Source organism: Sebastes umbrosus, chromosome 9 (assembly GCF_015220745.1).
Source record: "Sebastes umbrosus isolate fSebUmb1 chromosome 9, fSebUmb1.pri, whole genome shotgun sequence".
In the NCBI taxonomy this organism is placed as follows: domain Eukaryota; kingdom Metazoa; phylum Chordata; class Actinopteri; order Perciformes; family Sebastidae; genus Sebastes; species Sebastes umbrosus.
The window spans coordinates 13246618-13263629 of NC_051277.1; the positions used below are offsets into that span (position 1 = coordinate 13246618).

At 41.8% G+C, this 17012-nt stretch overlaps 1 protein-coding gene across 1 annotated transcript in view; it reads left to right on the top strand.

Moving 5' to 3' along the window:
• The window catches only part of ppargc1b (peroxisome proliferator-activated receptor gamma, coactivator 1 beta), a 104307-nt gene that overhangs the window by 60951 nt on the left and 26344 nt on the right, over positions 1–17012 (top strand). Inside the window, exons 2-3 of the mRNA XM_037779507.1 lie at positions 9951–10136; positions 13737–13937. Of these exons, the coding sequence (XP_037635435.1) occupies positions 9951–10136; positions 13737–13937 (387 nt within the window). The remainder of the gene's footprint in view (positions 1–9950; positions 10137–13736; positions 13938–17012) is intronic.

Genomic DNA, 17012 nt, shown 5'->3' on the forward strand with positions numbered 1-17012 from the left:
AATTAGATTTTTCCTCTTGGGAATTGAGTAACAGTGCAGAAATAGTTCAGCGTTTCTGCAATAAGTAAGAGGGATTTCTGCAACATCTTCAGTTGCAACTAAAAAACTCTTGATCCAGTGCTTTAGCCGTTCAGAACTAGCCGTACCAAAGGCCTTTGAGGGTCATATCAAAATGATTCATGGAACACACTAGTGGATGACCTGAGAAATAATCCCTTATATTCAGAGGAGACTTATAGTCCTCTTTCCCCTCTTATGATCTACATCCCAGAGTTGAGAGAGCTTGACCTTGTATGGTGGTGGTGGTGCTGTATCTATGTGTGTGTGTATGATTGAGTGTTTGTGTGCCTAAAGGGAAGTTTGGACAGTCCAGAACACTGGCGAGGACTCACCGGCACATGATTGAGCTTGTGACTGACCTTACATAACGCTACAAAAAGGCCGGCTGTAGAGCTGCCAGGAAAGCAGCAGCCACGGCTTTGATTTCTCTGCGTGGATCAATAAGGTATCACATTATTATCAGAACCGTGTCGTCATTGGTTTTATGTAGAGGTAGAGTTATTTTAGTTGCATTTCAGGGGATCTATTAGCAGGAATGGAATATAATATTCATAATGTTTTCATGAGTGTATAATCGCATGCAACTAAGAATCGTTGTGTTTTCGTTATCTTAGAATGAGCCCTTCATATCTACATAAGGAGCGGGCCTTCTTCACGGCTTCGCCATGTTTCTACAGTAGCCCAGAACGGACAAACCAAACACTGGCTCTAGAGGGTGCCTTTTGCATTTTTACGTTACCTGAAGGCCACCGTAGTTCTCCGACACGCTTGTGGAACTGCTGTAACGTGAGCCGCAGAGCGCAAAAACGTGGTACCGCCAGCCGCTGTCTGACTTCCGTTGCTCCTAAAGTAGTGTTATTATGGTAAGGAAAGGCCTCTTAGCGAGGCGAACAGCGTTACCACAGTTTTGCACTCAGCGGCTCACGTTACCACAGTCTTGGAACGGTATGAGTGAGCGGAGAGGTACTCACTTGGTTGCAATCTGCAACCACACCACTAGATGCTGCCAAATCCTACACACTGCACCTTTAAATCTGTAGAAAGACATTATGCTTTCTTTTTGTGAATTTTTTTTGGTTTTCTAAAGCCTAGTTGCAGTTTGAATGACGTCCAACGGCGCTGAGGTAAGAAGTAGTGTCTCCTGAGGTTGCTCAGCTTCATATTTTTAGCTTTTAGTCCAAGAAAAAGCAGCTTTTTAACTCCTCCCCCGCAGACTTAACTCAACCAATTAGATGATTCCAGCCTCCAAGAAGTCCTTGTGTAACTAAAATCCCAGTACGCTATTCATAGAAAACCAGTGGAAAGACGCAGGGCTTTACCTCAGCACCGTGGTGAGACGTCAAACAAGAGATAACCCTTGAAAGAATGTGTCGTGTGTGTGTTTAAAGATAGAAGTGAAGGATGCGGTCCATCACATCCACATGCTAGAGCACCACCGCAGAGTCTCGCTGGCCTTTCCAGATCCACTCGCTCGTTTTAGCCCAGATAGCGCTCTCTCCCACGTGCAGGCCTGCTATAAATAGCGCAGGTTTAATGCGCGATTGTCCCGGCAGGCTTTTTATGACTGAACGGGCCAGTAGGTTTTCAGTGTTGTTACTAACGCAGAGATTAACCACAAATGGAAGTCACCACACTTCATTTCCTTTTACACCCCATTCCCCCAATACCACTGTTATTATAACACTGATACCCTTTACAAGCACACACTAGCAGGTGGATTTTATAGGTTTCAAAAGGTCAAAGGTCAGGACTAAGTTTTGCACTCACATCAGCACAAATTGTAGATTCATATAAATCCAACTTCTTCTATTAATTTGCTTTTATTTTGCGCTCTTTCAGCATTTCTCTTGTATTTCTGTAGCTTATAATTCATACTCACATATTCCTCTGTTTGTAAAACCCCTTAAACTAAGAATGAACTTGGTGCAATTTTCCCTGAAGTATGCCCTTTCAATAACTTCAAAGGTGTCTCTATTTTACGTTAATTTCATGCCCATTTGCTTAATCTACCCGTTCTAATGCTCCATTTAAGCCATAATAGATTTAGTCAGAGACACAGTGAGTGATGTGTTCATTCCCGAGATGCTATTGTGTTACGCCACCGCCATTATAGTTCATTAAAACTAGGAAGAATAAGCCACTTCTTCTTTCTATTTATTTCCCTTTTAGCAAGCATAACACATTAAATTTTCCCAGGGAAGGATGGTTGAGCACTGTGGTGGTTTTTCAGCAAAAAAAAACTGATTTATATTCAAACCTCACACTTGTGGATTTCAAACTCTTTTTTTTGCTCAGGGCCACCTCAGTAGGAGAAGTTCAGGGAGTCAGAGTGAGCTTTCTTTTTCAAAGTTTATGGATTAAAACATGAATGTGGGTTAGGTCCAGACTCACTCCTGTGCAGGAGGGCGATATTCGAGGAAATGGACTACACTATTCTTATTATTTTCATTATCGATCTGCCGATTATTTTCCCTCGATGAACCGATTGGTCTATAAAATGTCAGAAACATGTCAGAAAATAGTGATAAATGTCCATCAAAATTTGATCAAAGCTCAAGGTGATGTCTTCAAATGTCTTGTTTTGTCCAAAATCCAAATATAGTCACTTTAATATGATATAAAACAGAGAAAAGCTGGTAATTTTCATATTTGAGAGGCTTCAAACAGCATTTTCTGACATAAAAAATTACTACAGAGGAAGACGCCAGTTGTTGCCATTGTTGTTTACTTGTACAGACTTGTGCCACCTTCTTTGGATTACTGTATATCGTGGGGAAGTGATCCCGCCTGTAGGCTAGAAAAGGTTGCTCTTTCACGGAAAACAGCAGCTGTAACCAGTTTGGATTCACAGCCATTACAATAGATTATAATAGTGACCTTGAGTCATGTCAAAATAAAACATCAAAACAGCCACAGAAACTCCCCAAAACCACTTCAGCATAATCCACTTATATGCCCTTGATCCGTATGCCTCCAACCATTATTGCTCTGCCAAGAAATTGCTGAATACATGACTAGCTTAGGAGCAACAAGGAGGCAACAGAGTGAGTATACTGAACTGGTTTGAGACGCTTCTATGGACATTTGCTACGGGTTACCATTGAAACTGCTGTGAATGCACAATTTTTGACGGAGCGTTCCTCCTTTAATTTAATTGGATAACCTAAACACTTTCATTGAGATAGTTTCTTATGTCTGAAGCGTTCTTGAGGGTGTTCCAGGGGTTTGATGTGTTGTTGAGAGCATTTTGAGGATCCTTAAGGCGATTTCAGTGATTCTCTTTAAGGTTAGAGGGGTTCCTGAAGGGGTTTAAAGAGGTTTTTAAGAGGTTATAGGGCTCCTTGAGGGGCCTCAAGGAGTCTTTAGGGGAAGAGTTCTTCCAGGGATTGGGGTCATTGGGGTCGTTTTTAGGTTCTTGACTAGTTTTTGAATGTTTAGGTTTCTTTGAAGGCAGTTCAGGGATCCTTTGGGATAATCCTTGTGGGGCTTTCTGTGGACATTTTTTTTTTTAAAAATACATTTGTTGGCATTTAGCTTTTTCAACACATCACATCAAGACATTCACAAATGTATCCCCCACCCACCCTGCATCTTCTTCTGTCCAAAATCTTCACTCAAATCTAGCCAAAAATAAAATAAACAATAACAGCGATAATAAAAATTCCCACAGACACTTTATTTAGAAAACCAAGTAAATAAATATTCAAAAAAAAATACCACTAATAATAATTTAAACAATATAAATATAATAAAAATATAAATATAATAAAAATAAAAATGTAAAATATATATGTAAATAAATAAATAATGAGAAAAAGGGACAACATTTAATCAAAATTAATTAATTAATTAATTAGATAAGCGGCATAATATTACATGTAAAATGGTTAATACATTTTAACAATAAGTTACAAATCTGATATCCCAAAAAGTTTTACATTATCCCGGTCACATCCTTCACCCTAAATCCTAAAGGTATCACAAAGGTTAATTTCTCTAAGGCGAGACATTGAGAGAGGTTTTTCAGCCACTGAATGACAGACGGCTTTTCTGGGGTTAGCAGATAGATGGATAACAGATATTGTATGTTTAGCTTGAAAAAGAGAGAAACAATGATTATCTTGGTGTTACTAAGCCTTGTAACAGACAAAGAATACATAGTTTTGGATGTTCTGGTAGTTTTCTGTGGACATTTTGACAGTTTTTTTGGTGTGACTGCTACTACAAACCATTGAAACTGCTGTGAATCCACCGTTTTTGATGGAGTGTTCCTCCTTTTAATTGAGTCAGAGAAACTAAACATCTTGATTGAGATAGCTATAGAGACTGAATGGATGTGTTCCTGCATCTGTTTGAAAATCTCAGCCCACTAGCCTCACAAGCAACCAGTAGTAAGCGTGTTTTAGGTCAAAGGCCGCTGCACTCTCAGACAATAAATGCAACACGATGTTCAGTGATCATGTACAAAACAGAGCTGCGAGAGAAAAATAAATGAAATGAGAACGGAGGAGAGCCGGCGTCGCTTGTTGCTGAGCTGCTCTGCTGCCTTCTTCCTCCTCCTGGCGTGTGTGAGTCATGTTGTGTAGCTGTCAGGGGGCTTCATCATTATTCAGAGTCAGCGCGGCGGTGGGAACACGCCGCAGCCACACTCGCCGGCTGCCTGTTACTTTCTGCTGCTGCAGAGAGGATGTTCAAACGCACACGTCACGAGTGTGTGTCGTTTCTGCGTGTTCTTTGTCATGTTTGTGTGTTGCATGGTTTCCTATTTGTTATGTGTGTTAGTGTGTGACATAGATTAATCTCTACTGGTGTGTGTGTTTGAGTGTGTGTGACGGAGAGCAGGACACATTAGAGCATCATATAAGGCAGAGGATTGCTGCATTGGTATGTGAATGTGACGTAGACGGCATCACATGACGCGTGTATGTATGTGCCGGTATATATTCTGGTGCAACATGTGCCCACGTGTTACTTCTGTGTATGTGATATGGAATATGTGTGTGGCATGCCCAAGGATGTTTTTATTGATTGACGGCTGCAATGGAGAGAAGGAGGGAGGGAGAGGCTGAGTGGAAACAAAGAAATCAATCAGCCGTCCTCTGAGTTTATGAGGGGAGGAGAGAGAGAGGGATGAAGGAAAGGAGGAGAGAGGACATGGGAGGAGGGGAGAGAAGGACAGAAGATGAAAGAAGAGAAGAAGAAGAGGGAGAAGGGAGATAAGGAGAGGATAAAACAGGAGAGAAACGAGCTGAAGAGGGATGACGAGAGGAAAAAGGAGGGCAGAGGAGAAAAGGGAAGAGCTGAAAGGGAATGAAAGAAGGGAACGAATGAAGGGCAGCAAAGGGGAAAGAAAAGGAAAAAGGGTGTTGGCTATAGACAGATGAAGGAGGAGAAGATGAGAAAAGGGGGGGTGAGGAAGGATGCTGAGGAGAAAAAGGCAGATGGAGAAAATGGAGGAAAAAAGAAAAGAAGGCAAGAAAGAAAATAAAGAGTCAAGATTGAAAGGAAAGAAAGATGACAAGAATGAGGGGAGAAAAGAAGGAGAGGAGAAGAAAGTTGAGGAGGAGAAAACAGCTGAGGAACAAGATGGGACGAATAAAAGAGGGGATGGAAGAAGAGGAAAGGCTGAAACTGATGGGGAGGAAAGAGAGGATGGATGGAGAGGAGAGAAAAGAAAAAGAAAGATTAGTTGAGGATGAAGAGGAAAGAGAAGGAAGACGAGAGGATGCTGCATGAAGGAAAGGACAGATGAAGGAATGAGGGGAGGAAGCAGAGAAGAAGAGAATGAGCTGAGAGAGGATGGATGGAGAGGAAAGGAAAGAAAATGAAAAGAGAGGAGATGAGGAAAGAGAACAAGAAGAAAGCAAGAAAGATGATTAAGAAAGGAGAAAAAGATAAAGACTGGAGATAGAGGAGAGGAAGGAACATGAAGGAAAGAGGAGAGGAAGGAAGGAAGGAAGGGATAAGCAGAGAAGCAGAGAATGAGAGGATGGATGGAGAGTAAAGGAAAAGAAAATCAAAAAGACAGGAGAGGAGATGTTGAGGAGGAAAGAGAAGAAAGCAAGGAAGATGATTAAGAAAGAGGAATGAAAGACTGGAGGTATGGAGGAGAGGACACTGCATGAAGGAAAGAGGAGAGGAGTCAAGGGGGGAAGGAGGCAGAGAAGAAGAGAATGAGATGGGAGGAGGGAGGAAAGGAAGGAACGAGTGGTGGAGGGGGATGAGTCAGATGCACGTGAGAGGGATGTGAGCTGCATGCTAACTAACACACACACACACACACATGCACACGCACATGCACACGCACACACACACACACACACACACACACACATTAGGTGAAAACACACACCTGCATCAGCAACTGGAGGCAGAGGAAGCAGTGGGAGGGTCTTCTAGAGGGCATCCTCTCCCCTCTCGTCTCCTCCCTCCTTCCCCGCTGCTTCTCTATCAAGTCACGACTTCCTCTCCCCTCCCCTCCCTATCTCCATCGCTCTTCCTTCCATCAGTCTTTTATTCTCTCTCTTCTGACCCATATCTCTCTTTTTCTCCTTCTCACCCACTCAATCATTTCCATCCCCTTTCCTCTTCCCTCTCCTCATTCCTGTATTCACATTTTTCCTCTAATCCCTCCTTACTTCAGCTCCTTCTGCCTTCTTCTTCATCCTCCTCCTTCCTCCATCCCTCCATTCTCTCTCCACTTTGCTGATTGGCTCTTTGATCATATCTGCTACTGTGTAATTCTGCTCTGTTATTTATGAAACTATAAATGATATTAGATCATTCCTTGACTGAAATAAACACTCCTCACACAGACCAAATCAACAAACCCACACACACACACTCTCACACACATAGTGGAAACAGTTGTACAGTTGTTGTTTGAGGTCGTAGGTCAACGCACTACGAGCAGCGATCGTAAATACAACATGGTGTTGTAGTGATTAAAAACTAGAGCCGGATGATGGGAAGAGGAACGTGTTTATGTTGTGTAAGTGTGGATGTGTAGAGAGGAATTGAGAGATTATGAAGTACAATTTATCAAAGACAATAAGTATACTTTAAATATAATGTAATGGTAAGGAAAGGAGAGGTTAGAAAAAGGTAATTAAGAAGCATTAACGATACATTCAAATGAAAACTGCATGGCAGAAGCCCAACATAGTGAGAGCTGCAGGGAGAGACTGATGATCATGCACTGCTGTTTAGTAGCGGAGATAATATATTATTATATTGTAAATTCATCATTTATGTGTAAACTGTTTGGTTGATTCGTTTTGGGGAAATGTACATTTTGTAAACTGTTTTTGTAAAATGGTTTCTGGTGATTTGTCACAATACAGAAGGAGGGAGGAGGACTTTAGTATTGTAACTAAGTTCTTTTTAAAAATGTTTTTACATAGACTAAACCTACTTAATGCCCTTGGACAGCATATTAACTCTTAGGGTTCAAGGATAAAATACCAGTTTGTATGTAAGAGACAATGCAAATTAGTCAGTTACCTCTGAGGAAACCTGATAGTGAATGAAAACCGTCTGTTTGTTTCAGTTTGAAAGGTGGTTGGTGTAACTGGTCGACCCTGTCTGCTCGCCCAGTGAGATGAATGGAGACGTGTGTGTGTGTGTGTGTGTGAGTGTGTGTGTGGGCGTTTAAGTGAATGGGAGACAGACAGACTGGTAACGGACCATGCTTCCTCGTGCATACAATATGACATTGATCTCTTGCACTTCTATGGGAACAGCTCAAGTGCAAACACATTATTCAAAGAGTACACACTGCTTGTAAAAAATCCAGTTTGACTGCTTTCTCCCCCCCTCGTGCTCTGTCCGTTCCTCCCTCTGCTCCTCAACACCATTCTTTCCTCTTTCTTCCTCCCTCATTTACTTCCCCCAAGAGACCACAGTCGCTTCCCTTCACACTGAGTCACGTACACACACTTCCTGTTCCTCTTCTCTCAATGACGTGGCTCAGTGTTTGTCTGAGTCTCAGCCATGTGTTGTGACTGCAGACCACGTGGCTGCTCACTTCTGACTGGAACGTTATATCAGTATAGAGCACAAAGTGGGGCTTTTTTAATGGGGTTTCAGGGTTTCTTTAGAGTGTCTGAAGAGTTCTCGAGGGTGGTCCGGGGGTTTGTAAGAGGTTTCCATGTGTTGTTGAGAGTATTTTGAGGATACTTGAGGGGATTTCAGTGATTCTTATTAGGGTAAGAGGGGTTCCTGAAGGGGTTTGAAGGGATTCTTTAAGTGGTTATAGGGCTCCTTAAGGGGCCTCTAGGAGTCTTTGGGTGTTACAGACATTCTACCATGTTTTAGGTGTTTTTAAGGGGGTTCAAGGGGGTCATTTAGGTGGTTATAGGGTACCTTGAGTTGGGTTCTAGGAGTCTTTGGGGGTTACATATATTCCACCCGGTTTTAGGTGTTTTTGAAGGGGTTTGAGGGGGTCATTTAGGTGGATATAGGGTTTCTTGAGGGGCCTCTAGGAGTCTTAGGGGTTACATACATTCCACCCTGTTTTAGGGGTTCTTGAGGGTTTTTAAGGTGGTTCTTTAAGGGGTTATAGGGCCCCTTGAGGGGCCTCTATAGGAGTCTTTGGGGGTTTTATACATTCCACCCTGTGTTAGGGGTACTTGAGGGGGTTTAAGGGTATTTTGGGGAGGTCATTAGGTTCCTTGAGGGCTAGAAGTCTTCAGGAGGAAGAGCTCTTCCAGAGATTTTGGTCATTGATGGGTTTTTAGGTTCTTGAGTAGTTGTCGAAGAGGTTTTCAGGAATGTTTAGGGGTTAAGGAGTTTCAGGGTTTTTTGACGGAAGTCCAGTGATCCTTATGGGTTGAAAGAGTCCTTTTGAGGGTTTTAGGGGTTCATGATGGGGTTTAAGGGCTTCTTTGGGGAGGTTATTAGGTTCCTTGAAGAGGCACAAGAAGTCTTTAGGAGGACGATTTTTTTCCAGGGATTTGGGTCGCTTATGGGTTTTAGATTCTTGAGTAGTTCTTGAAGTTCTTTTCACAGGAATATTTAGTGGTTAAGGAGTTTCAGGATTCTTTGAAGGCCGTCCAGGAAGTTGAAAGAGTGTCTGTGAATGAGTGAAAACTTTTGTCACAGTAGTAATGTCACTGAAATAAAATCCCCATAATGTTTTTTGTGCCCTGAAATAATCTTCAAATGACTTATTTTTTAAGAAACTGTACACAGTTGACATGATTCAGGAGATTTTTCTGACAGACAAAGACTGTGCCACCGTGACCAAAGACACGTGACAAAAACAAAATAGGTGCTGCTGGTGTTTCTGTCTAATCCTGCATTGTGCCGGGGCAGATGCTAACATCTGAACCTCCTCTGACATGGAAGTCTCATTATCTATAATGAGTAGCTGTTGAGAGATGAGGGGCTGTTGATGAGCGCTCCTTGTGACTCCGACAGTGAACAGTGTAATAATATTCCTTATACGCCAGATGATAGAGGCTTTTATCCGAAGTGCTTCACAGTGCTTCAACTGCATACATATTTTAGAAAGGGTGGCCCAACGGGACCTAAACCCCTAATTCTAACAATGGCAGTGCAGCGCTGAGCGACGAACTTCACAGGAAACACCAGCCTTGGCAGCCTCATAGAGGGAACAGAGATATTTCCCATGTTTGGTAGCTTGTGTTTCAGAGAAAACATCAATTCCTTTGTGATCACATCAGAGTGACGCACGTTGTTCATTTCTCACTGAGGAGCTCTCCAGCTGTGATCAGCACCTCCAGTTTTTTGGGGGGTTATGTTTTACACAGTGACTTCATGCACTTTTGTTGCATCTCAAAAAAGACAACCCGCCTGGGAAGCTTTAATCTCGATGTTTGAGTAACGTGACCTTTTCCCTCTCTCTCCCTCTCTTTTTCCATCTCCAGTATGGGGAGGAGGAGGTGTGTTCGGACCGTTTGGACACTGACTTCCCGGACATCGACCTCTCCCAGCTGGACACCAGCGACTTCGACAGCGTCAACTGTCTCAGCGAGTTACAGTGGTGCAACGACCATTCGTCGGACGCGTCGCCGACCTCCATCCACTACAGTACAACAGATGAGCTCTTTGAGGTGAGGCTTCTTCACCAAAATACAGTTCAGTTATACGACTGATGTTGCTCTCAAGCCAATCATGACACATACAATTGTCTTCGGTCCAAAAGTCAATGTGTTTTTTGAACATTTAAAGCATATAAACATGTTCTAGTAGAAACCTAAACTACAAGTATGAACCTTGAAATGATCATGATATGTCTCCTTTAAGGCTAACCCACAAAGTGTACACTTTTTGACATATCTATATTTAATAACAATGCCAGGCAAAAGGTATTAGTTATTATATATTAGAAGAGTATTGTTTTTTGAGTTATTACAGTTATTTGACAATGATTAATTAACACGTTATTTTGATATGGTTCTTTTACTTGAATCTGGGCGTCAGAGCCAAAGTTTCCTTTACTGTCAACAAGTGTAAAGCCCAAACTGGTCACCTGATCCCTGTGCTGAAATGTGCAGCATGTCTCTGAGGGTGCTGCCAAGGTATTCCCAGCTACGCTGTGTGTAACACGATGATGGAAGCAGTCAATCAGTTTGGATCGGCCCAAATGCTTCTACAGGGCCAATGAAAGCCCCGCGGCTCCGGTATCAGATGCCCTTACTGGATGAATTCAGGGAATACCCTTCTGGTTCGTCTCTATCTAAGAGCAAAACCCTGGATCATTGATTGTCTATAGGTTTCCAGCCCCGGCGATGTCTCGAGGTCCCATTACAGAGGCTAAATTGAGTGCATCTTGAGAATAAAAAGACGACAACAAAGAGATAAAGTAGCATTTAGGTCCAGATCATCGGCTATGTAACGCAACTCTGCTGGTGGAAATTGCTCTGATGCTGCGATGCACCACAGAGTATTGGTTAAATGAAGACAGGCAAGGCATGATGGGAATGCAGGTGAAGTAAACACAGACTGTCTCCGTCTGTACTCTCTCTTTATTCTTATTTCGATCCCCATTAAGTCGACGCCCGGGTGACTGTTTGTCTTCCTGCTGTCGACACAAAGCTTTACAACACACTTTGCATCTCAGGACGGACTCAAAGCACGCTACATTAACAGTAATAGTTATTGGTAGTGACGACATACTCTTTATGAGAAAGATACGACAACGAGACACTTCATCTGCTGCTGACATTACCTGATACAGAGAAGAAAGAGACAAAAGAGAAGACATGATATGAAAACAGACTCATTTATCTCTGTTATTTTCCCCTCCTCTGTTCTTTCTCTCCATCTTCTTTCTCGAACATAAACGATTTCTGTTCTACTTGCTCTCCGTTATCTTGTCTCCAGCTCTTAGCTGATCTCTCTTTTCATCTTCGCTCCATTTTTCCCCTTCTCCCTTTCACTTGCTTTCTTCTGACTTAAGTCTCACCTAGTGTCTTTTTTAGGGATGACCTGAATGCTTTGATCGTTGCCATGGTAATCAACCTCCAAATCAGTTTTCTTTTCTTTGGTGGTCAAAGATCAAAGTTCACTGCGACCTCACAAAACACGTTTTTGGCCATAACTCAATAATTCATATGTCAATTAAGACAATTTCACACAAATGTCTAACAAGATACAATGTTGAAGTGATGACATTTTGGACTGCAACTTGACTTTACAACCTGATTCTAGTTTCTTTCTGACTTTGTCTTTCACCCATACATTTTCCATTTTTCTTTCTCTTTCTCTTGTTATTCTCCTTCTTTTCTCTCTGCGTTTAGACGTGATTCTGAATGTTTCTGTCCTTGTTTTCTTTCTTAAACTTTCTCTATTATCTTTGCCTTTTGCTCATAACTACATAACTGTCCCTCGTATCACCATTGAAAAAAAACAAAAAACGTCTTTCTTCTCATCTTTCTATACCTCTGCCACCCACCAACTCCGGCATATTATATTTTAGCCAATATCGTATTGATCGGACTAATACAGCAGACGGCGGTTGTAAACACACAGTAATAAATGGAGTGATAAGCCGTCAGATGAAGCCCCCCCGTGTCTCTGTCTCCACTTATTTACAGCAGAGTATTGGAATCTAATCCCATGTCGGGCGGGATTGATCGGTGTGTTGTATGGCTTCATTTTAACCTTGGAGAGGGTTAAGAGAGAAATTGATAGAGTTGCAAAGGTTATATATTACTTTAATATTAACAATAATCATGATGTAAAGGCATCTAAATTGTCAAGTATATGATTATATGTTATGCTTCCTTCTATCTGTCATTGATGTTACTTCCTTTGTTTCTTTCTGACTCACTGGAATCTAATTAGTATCCAGGAAATCTAATTAATATCCATCTAATCTAATTAATATAATCAGGTAATATCCATGAGTGCCTTTAAATGTACAAACATGCTGGTAATGCTGATAAAGATTATGATTTACCCACTTAGAGAGATGAAGACAATTTAAATTTAAAATGGAATTTTATTTTTTTAGAATAACAAACAACACATTCACAATCCCAACTCGTCAAATACCGTCACTTGATCCGCGCCCCTCGGCATCGGATAAAGACGCACGGAGGCGTGACGGTATTTGACGAGTTGGAAGTGAGAACTGGTTGGAAAAAAAGCCATCTCAATGTATCAGAAATTAGTAAATCAGGCAAAAAGAAACATATAAGTAATAGGTAATTATCAGGAAAAGCATAATTTATACACCCACAAAGTCTAACTTTAATTCTACTTATGACTATGTTTTGACATCCTGTAGATAATTTCAAAGTCTAAATTGCAGCACCCAGCGAGGAGAAAGAGAGGCAGCAAGCCCCGAGAGATGGAGAGTAAATTAAATAATAAATAGTTTGGCAGCCGGGAAGAGATAGAGCTGGATGATAAAAGAGAGAGACAGATGAACGGGGCTTGGTGGCTTCCCGTAGGCCAGCCACGCTATCACCTCTCCACCAGACTCTGCTCTCAGCAAGATGGCAGCTCCATCACAGTAAACAACCCCTGTGTGGATGTAACAGGAGGGATGACAGCGTGGAAATTCTGGACTGAAATTACAGATATTATTTTCTGCTGCGTATCTTCAAATTTGACCATTTTCATGCTTGCAAACTTTTGGAAAAAAACATGTAAACCATCAGGAGAAACCGAGAGGTCAAACAGGCAGTGCTGCTTCAGCAAACCTGTATAGTGTCCTTTCTAATGAGGTCAAAGGTCAGCCTTGCATCATCCTCACCATGTTAATAAATAAGACAGAAAAGACTTTAGACAGCGGCTGATTAGGGCGAATGGAGATGGAGGAGAGGGAGATTCAGGGAGTGATTCAGTAATGACACAGAGCTTCCAAAGACTTGTTTTTCTATCTGCTGGGAACAATAATTTCCAGTTGTAAATGTGGTACACATATATATATAAATCTGTCAGGGGATAGTTATTTTCCAACTGCCTTAATGACTCAACACCAAATGACTCAAACATGGCTCTCATGGTTTCATTCCTGTGGATTGCAGGGCGGCGTCACACAAGGTTTAGGAAATTAGATTTGTGGATTTTTAAAATATCTATCCATCATAACAGCTTGTATCTACTATACAAGCCCTGCTAAATGACAGGCATTCAGACTACATACTTTTCCTTTAAATTGTACACTGTATTCTCACCCATGTCTGTTTGACTCCCTCCAGATAGAAGAGGAGAACGCGGCTCTGCTCGCCGCTCTGACCGACAGTTTGGATGGCATGGTGGATGCCGAGGTGGGCGGGCTCTCCGTCTTCCCCGCCCTCGGGGAGGAACCTGACCAGGAAGAGGAAGAAGAGGACAATCTTCCTCTCAGCGCCGAGGACTTCAGCCAGTCCCTGGGGGCCGAGACAGAGGATCCATCTCTAGTAAGAACACCTTTATACGTCCTGTCTGTATTTCACACATTGTTATTGAGACATGAACTGGAGAATCCTCTGATCAGAACACATCTCGCCTGAAGGGTCCCTGACCTCACTTTCACAGCCCATATCTGAGCATTTACCCCCCCAGTTTAAGAACGTGATATCTTCACCTCAAATACCCTCGTGTTTCTTTTTTAGTCAGTGCTCCTCGAATCAAAAGTCTCTCGCAGCTCAACCGCCGCTGCCTGTTGAAGTGGAGCCTTTCATACATGCTTCAAACACCATCCAGTCCCCTCTCTCACCCCCGCCACGCTGTGCCTCTCCTTTCCCATGCTCCCCCTCTCTCGTTCTCCCCACTATCTTAATCTGTGTCGCGTTCGCTAACCTTGATGTTCCCCTTGTTGGGCCGCAAGGTTCAAAGTCTGCCTTTAACTGTGGAAAACAAAGGGGCGCTGAGGCACACTGCTGTAACCTTTCATCCAGTCCCGTCCTCTTTGTGTTTAGTGTGTGTGTGTGTGTGTGTGTGTTGTATTTCTGTATTTATAAGGACCACGTGTCCTTCCAAGAATAGAAAGAAAGTCTAAAATCCTTCACACAGCGGACCCGTTGCAGATTTTTATTCAAGGAGATTATACAGGAATAAAAATGATGATGAGTTTTAAGGTTGGTACTAGATGACAACTAGTTTTAAATTTAGAACTAGTAGCAGGCATAGGTCAGAGAGAACGTGATAACGCGCTACGAGATTCATTTAATTTCTTTAATGCATTAACACAACTTGTGATCGGAGGTTGTAAACCTCCTGTAAACTACAAAACATAAGGAATTCATTGGTACCAACCATGTCATACTAGCTTGTCACGCAGAAGGTTAAATAACGCTCCAAACTTACGCTAAAGTTTGGTGAGGAAAAACTGGCATGGCCATTTTCAAAGGGGTCCCTTGACCTCTGACCTCAATATATGTGAATGAAAATGGGTTCTATGGGTACCCACGAGTCTCCCCTTTACAGACATGCCAACTTTATGATAATCAAATGCAGTTTTTTTGACAATATTTGTCATTGTTTTGTGTTGTTAATTGATTTCCAATGATAAATATATACATACATTTGCATAAAGCAGCATATTTGTCCACTCCCATGTTGATAAGAGTATTAAATACTTGACAAATCTCCCTTTAAGGTACATTTTGAATGGATAAGTTCACAATTAAATATTTTAATCGATCGACAGCCCTAATTACTTAAATAGTTTTCTGAAATTGTATGTTTGAATACACAAATGAGGCATTATCTAATGCTTATATTTGGTAAATTTAGGAGAGATATACAGACGCAAATAGACAAAGTAGTAAAATAAACATCTAAATATGTATTTTGGATGTTTTCTTTCCAGTAATCTGAAAGAAGACATACTAAAACAGCCCAAAATCTACCAGTGCATGAAAAAAATCTGGATCAGGTTCAGGTTTTAGTCCCAGAGATAAAAGTAGTCCAAAGTCCTCACAAGTTTAGTAATCCCAACATGCATGTGGTCTTCCAGCATGTGCTGAAGTTTATGTGTTTGCTTGTTTTCAACCCGTCCCCCCCCCCCTCTCTCTGTTCACACAGTGCTGCTGGATGCCTCTCTCTCTCTCAATAGGCCTCCCATCATTCCCTGAACCCGACTTCTAGGAACAAACCTTGTTTTTCTCTCCTCACTCTGTTATCAGCCCCTCCCTGCATGCACCTAAACCCTGTCCCCCCCAAAAAAGCCTCCTCTCATCATACAGGAACAACAAATTGCTGTATCCCTTTACGGTTAATATATTGTGCCCTACTTTCCCCTCGGTTCACTCTGCTGTCAGAAGAATGCAGCCGGCTCTGGAGCTTAATTGAAGCAGGAAGCTATTTCACTGCAATAAACGACTTGTGATTACTGCTGTTATGTGGCCTTATTGCACGTGTCAAGATGAATTCAGCCCGCTTCCCTAATTTGACTTAAATTTCACAGCAAAAGAGGGGGGCTGCTTACAGGGTTTTTCTTGTGCGCTCTGATTTAGCGGCAGTTTACAAAGATACTATTGTTTGGCAGTGATGCGTCATGCCGGATGGTTGAATACCTAAAGCGTAAATATCCACCGAGCTGCGCTGCCTTTGATTACACAGGGAGTCGTACCATAAAACAAGTCAGTCGGTGGAGTCGGAGGAGGTTTGTGAAGCTCTACAATGAAAGGGTGGATGTGCAGTAATAGTTTAGGTTCAAGGAGGTAAACTAAGTGAACAGCAGGAGTCAACAGGAACACCTCTTAAACCCTGCACAAAACAGAAATAGATTACAAGTAGGGAAAAATGACTGCTTTTACTGAAGCTATATTTGATGTTTATACGTCAGAAAAAGGATCAGCAGGTTTTATAATCCCAAAGAATTAAGACTTTTTAACCAGGCTAGCAGTCTGTCTCTTGGGAAGGCAGTGTCTGTCGGCCGGTCCAACACGTTTATCCAGAAATACTTCAATATTGGATGAATTGCTATGACGTTTGGTATAGATATCAATGGTGGTTATAATGACTTTGGTGATCCTCTGGCTTTACCTCGTGTCTGGTTTTGAGTGAAATGTCTCAACAACTATTGGATGGTTTGCCATGAAATTTGGTCCAGATATTCATGTTCCCCTCAGGATGAATTATAATTACTTTTGTGGAGGACTCTTTGTCATTTAGTTGACTAATCGACCAATCAATTAGTTGTTTTTTATGCTTTTTTCATGCTGAATGACTTATTTCAGAGAAACTTATGAGCACATCTCTGGTAAACAAGATTCAAAGTGGTGCTTTTTTTGTGAGTCTTTGTGGAGGAACTCAGTTTTACAGATCTGTCGATTAAATCAACTAATCAAGTAGTCAAAAAAAATCGCATGAGTGTTAGTCGACTAAGAATTTCTTTGGTTGGGGACAGCGCTGATACTTTTATGTTTATGACCAGACTAATGACATTCCCATCAGCCTGAGCTGTACTTTATTATCATGCTGACATTAGTATTAAGTGTTGATTAGTATTTAATGAGCAATAGCCTATGTAGTACTGACAGCTAGAA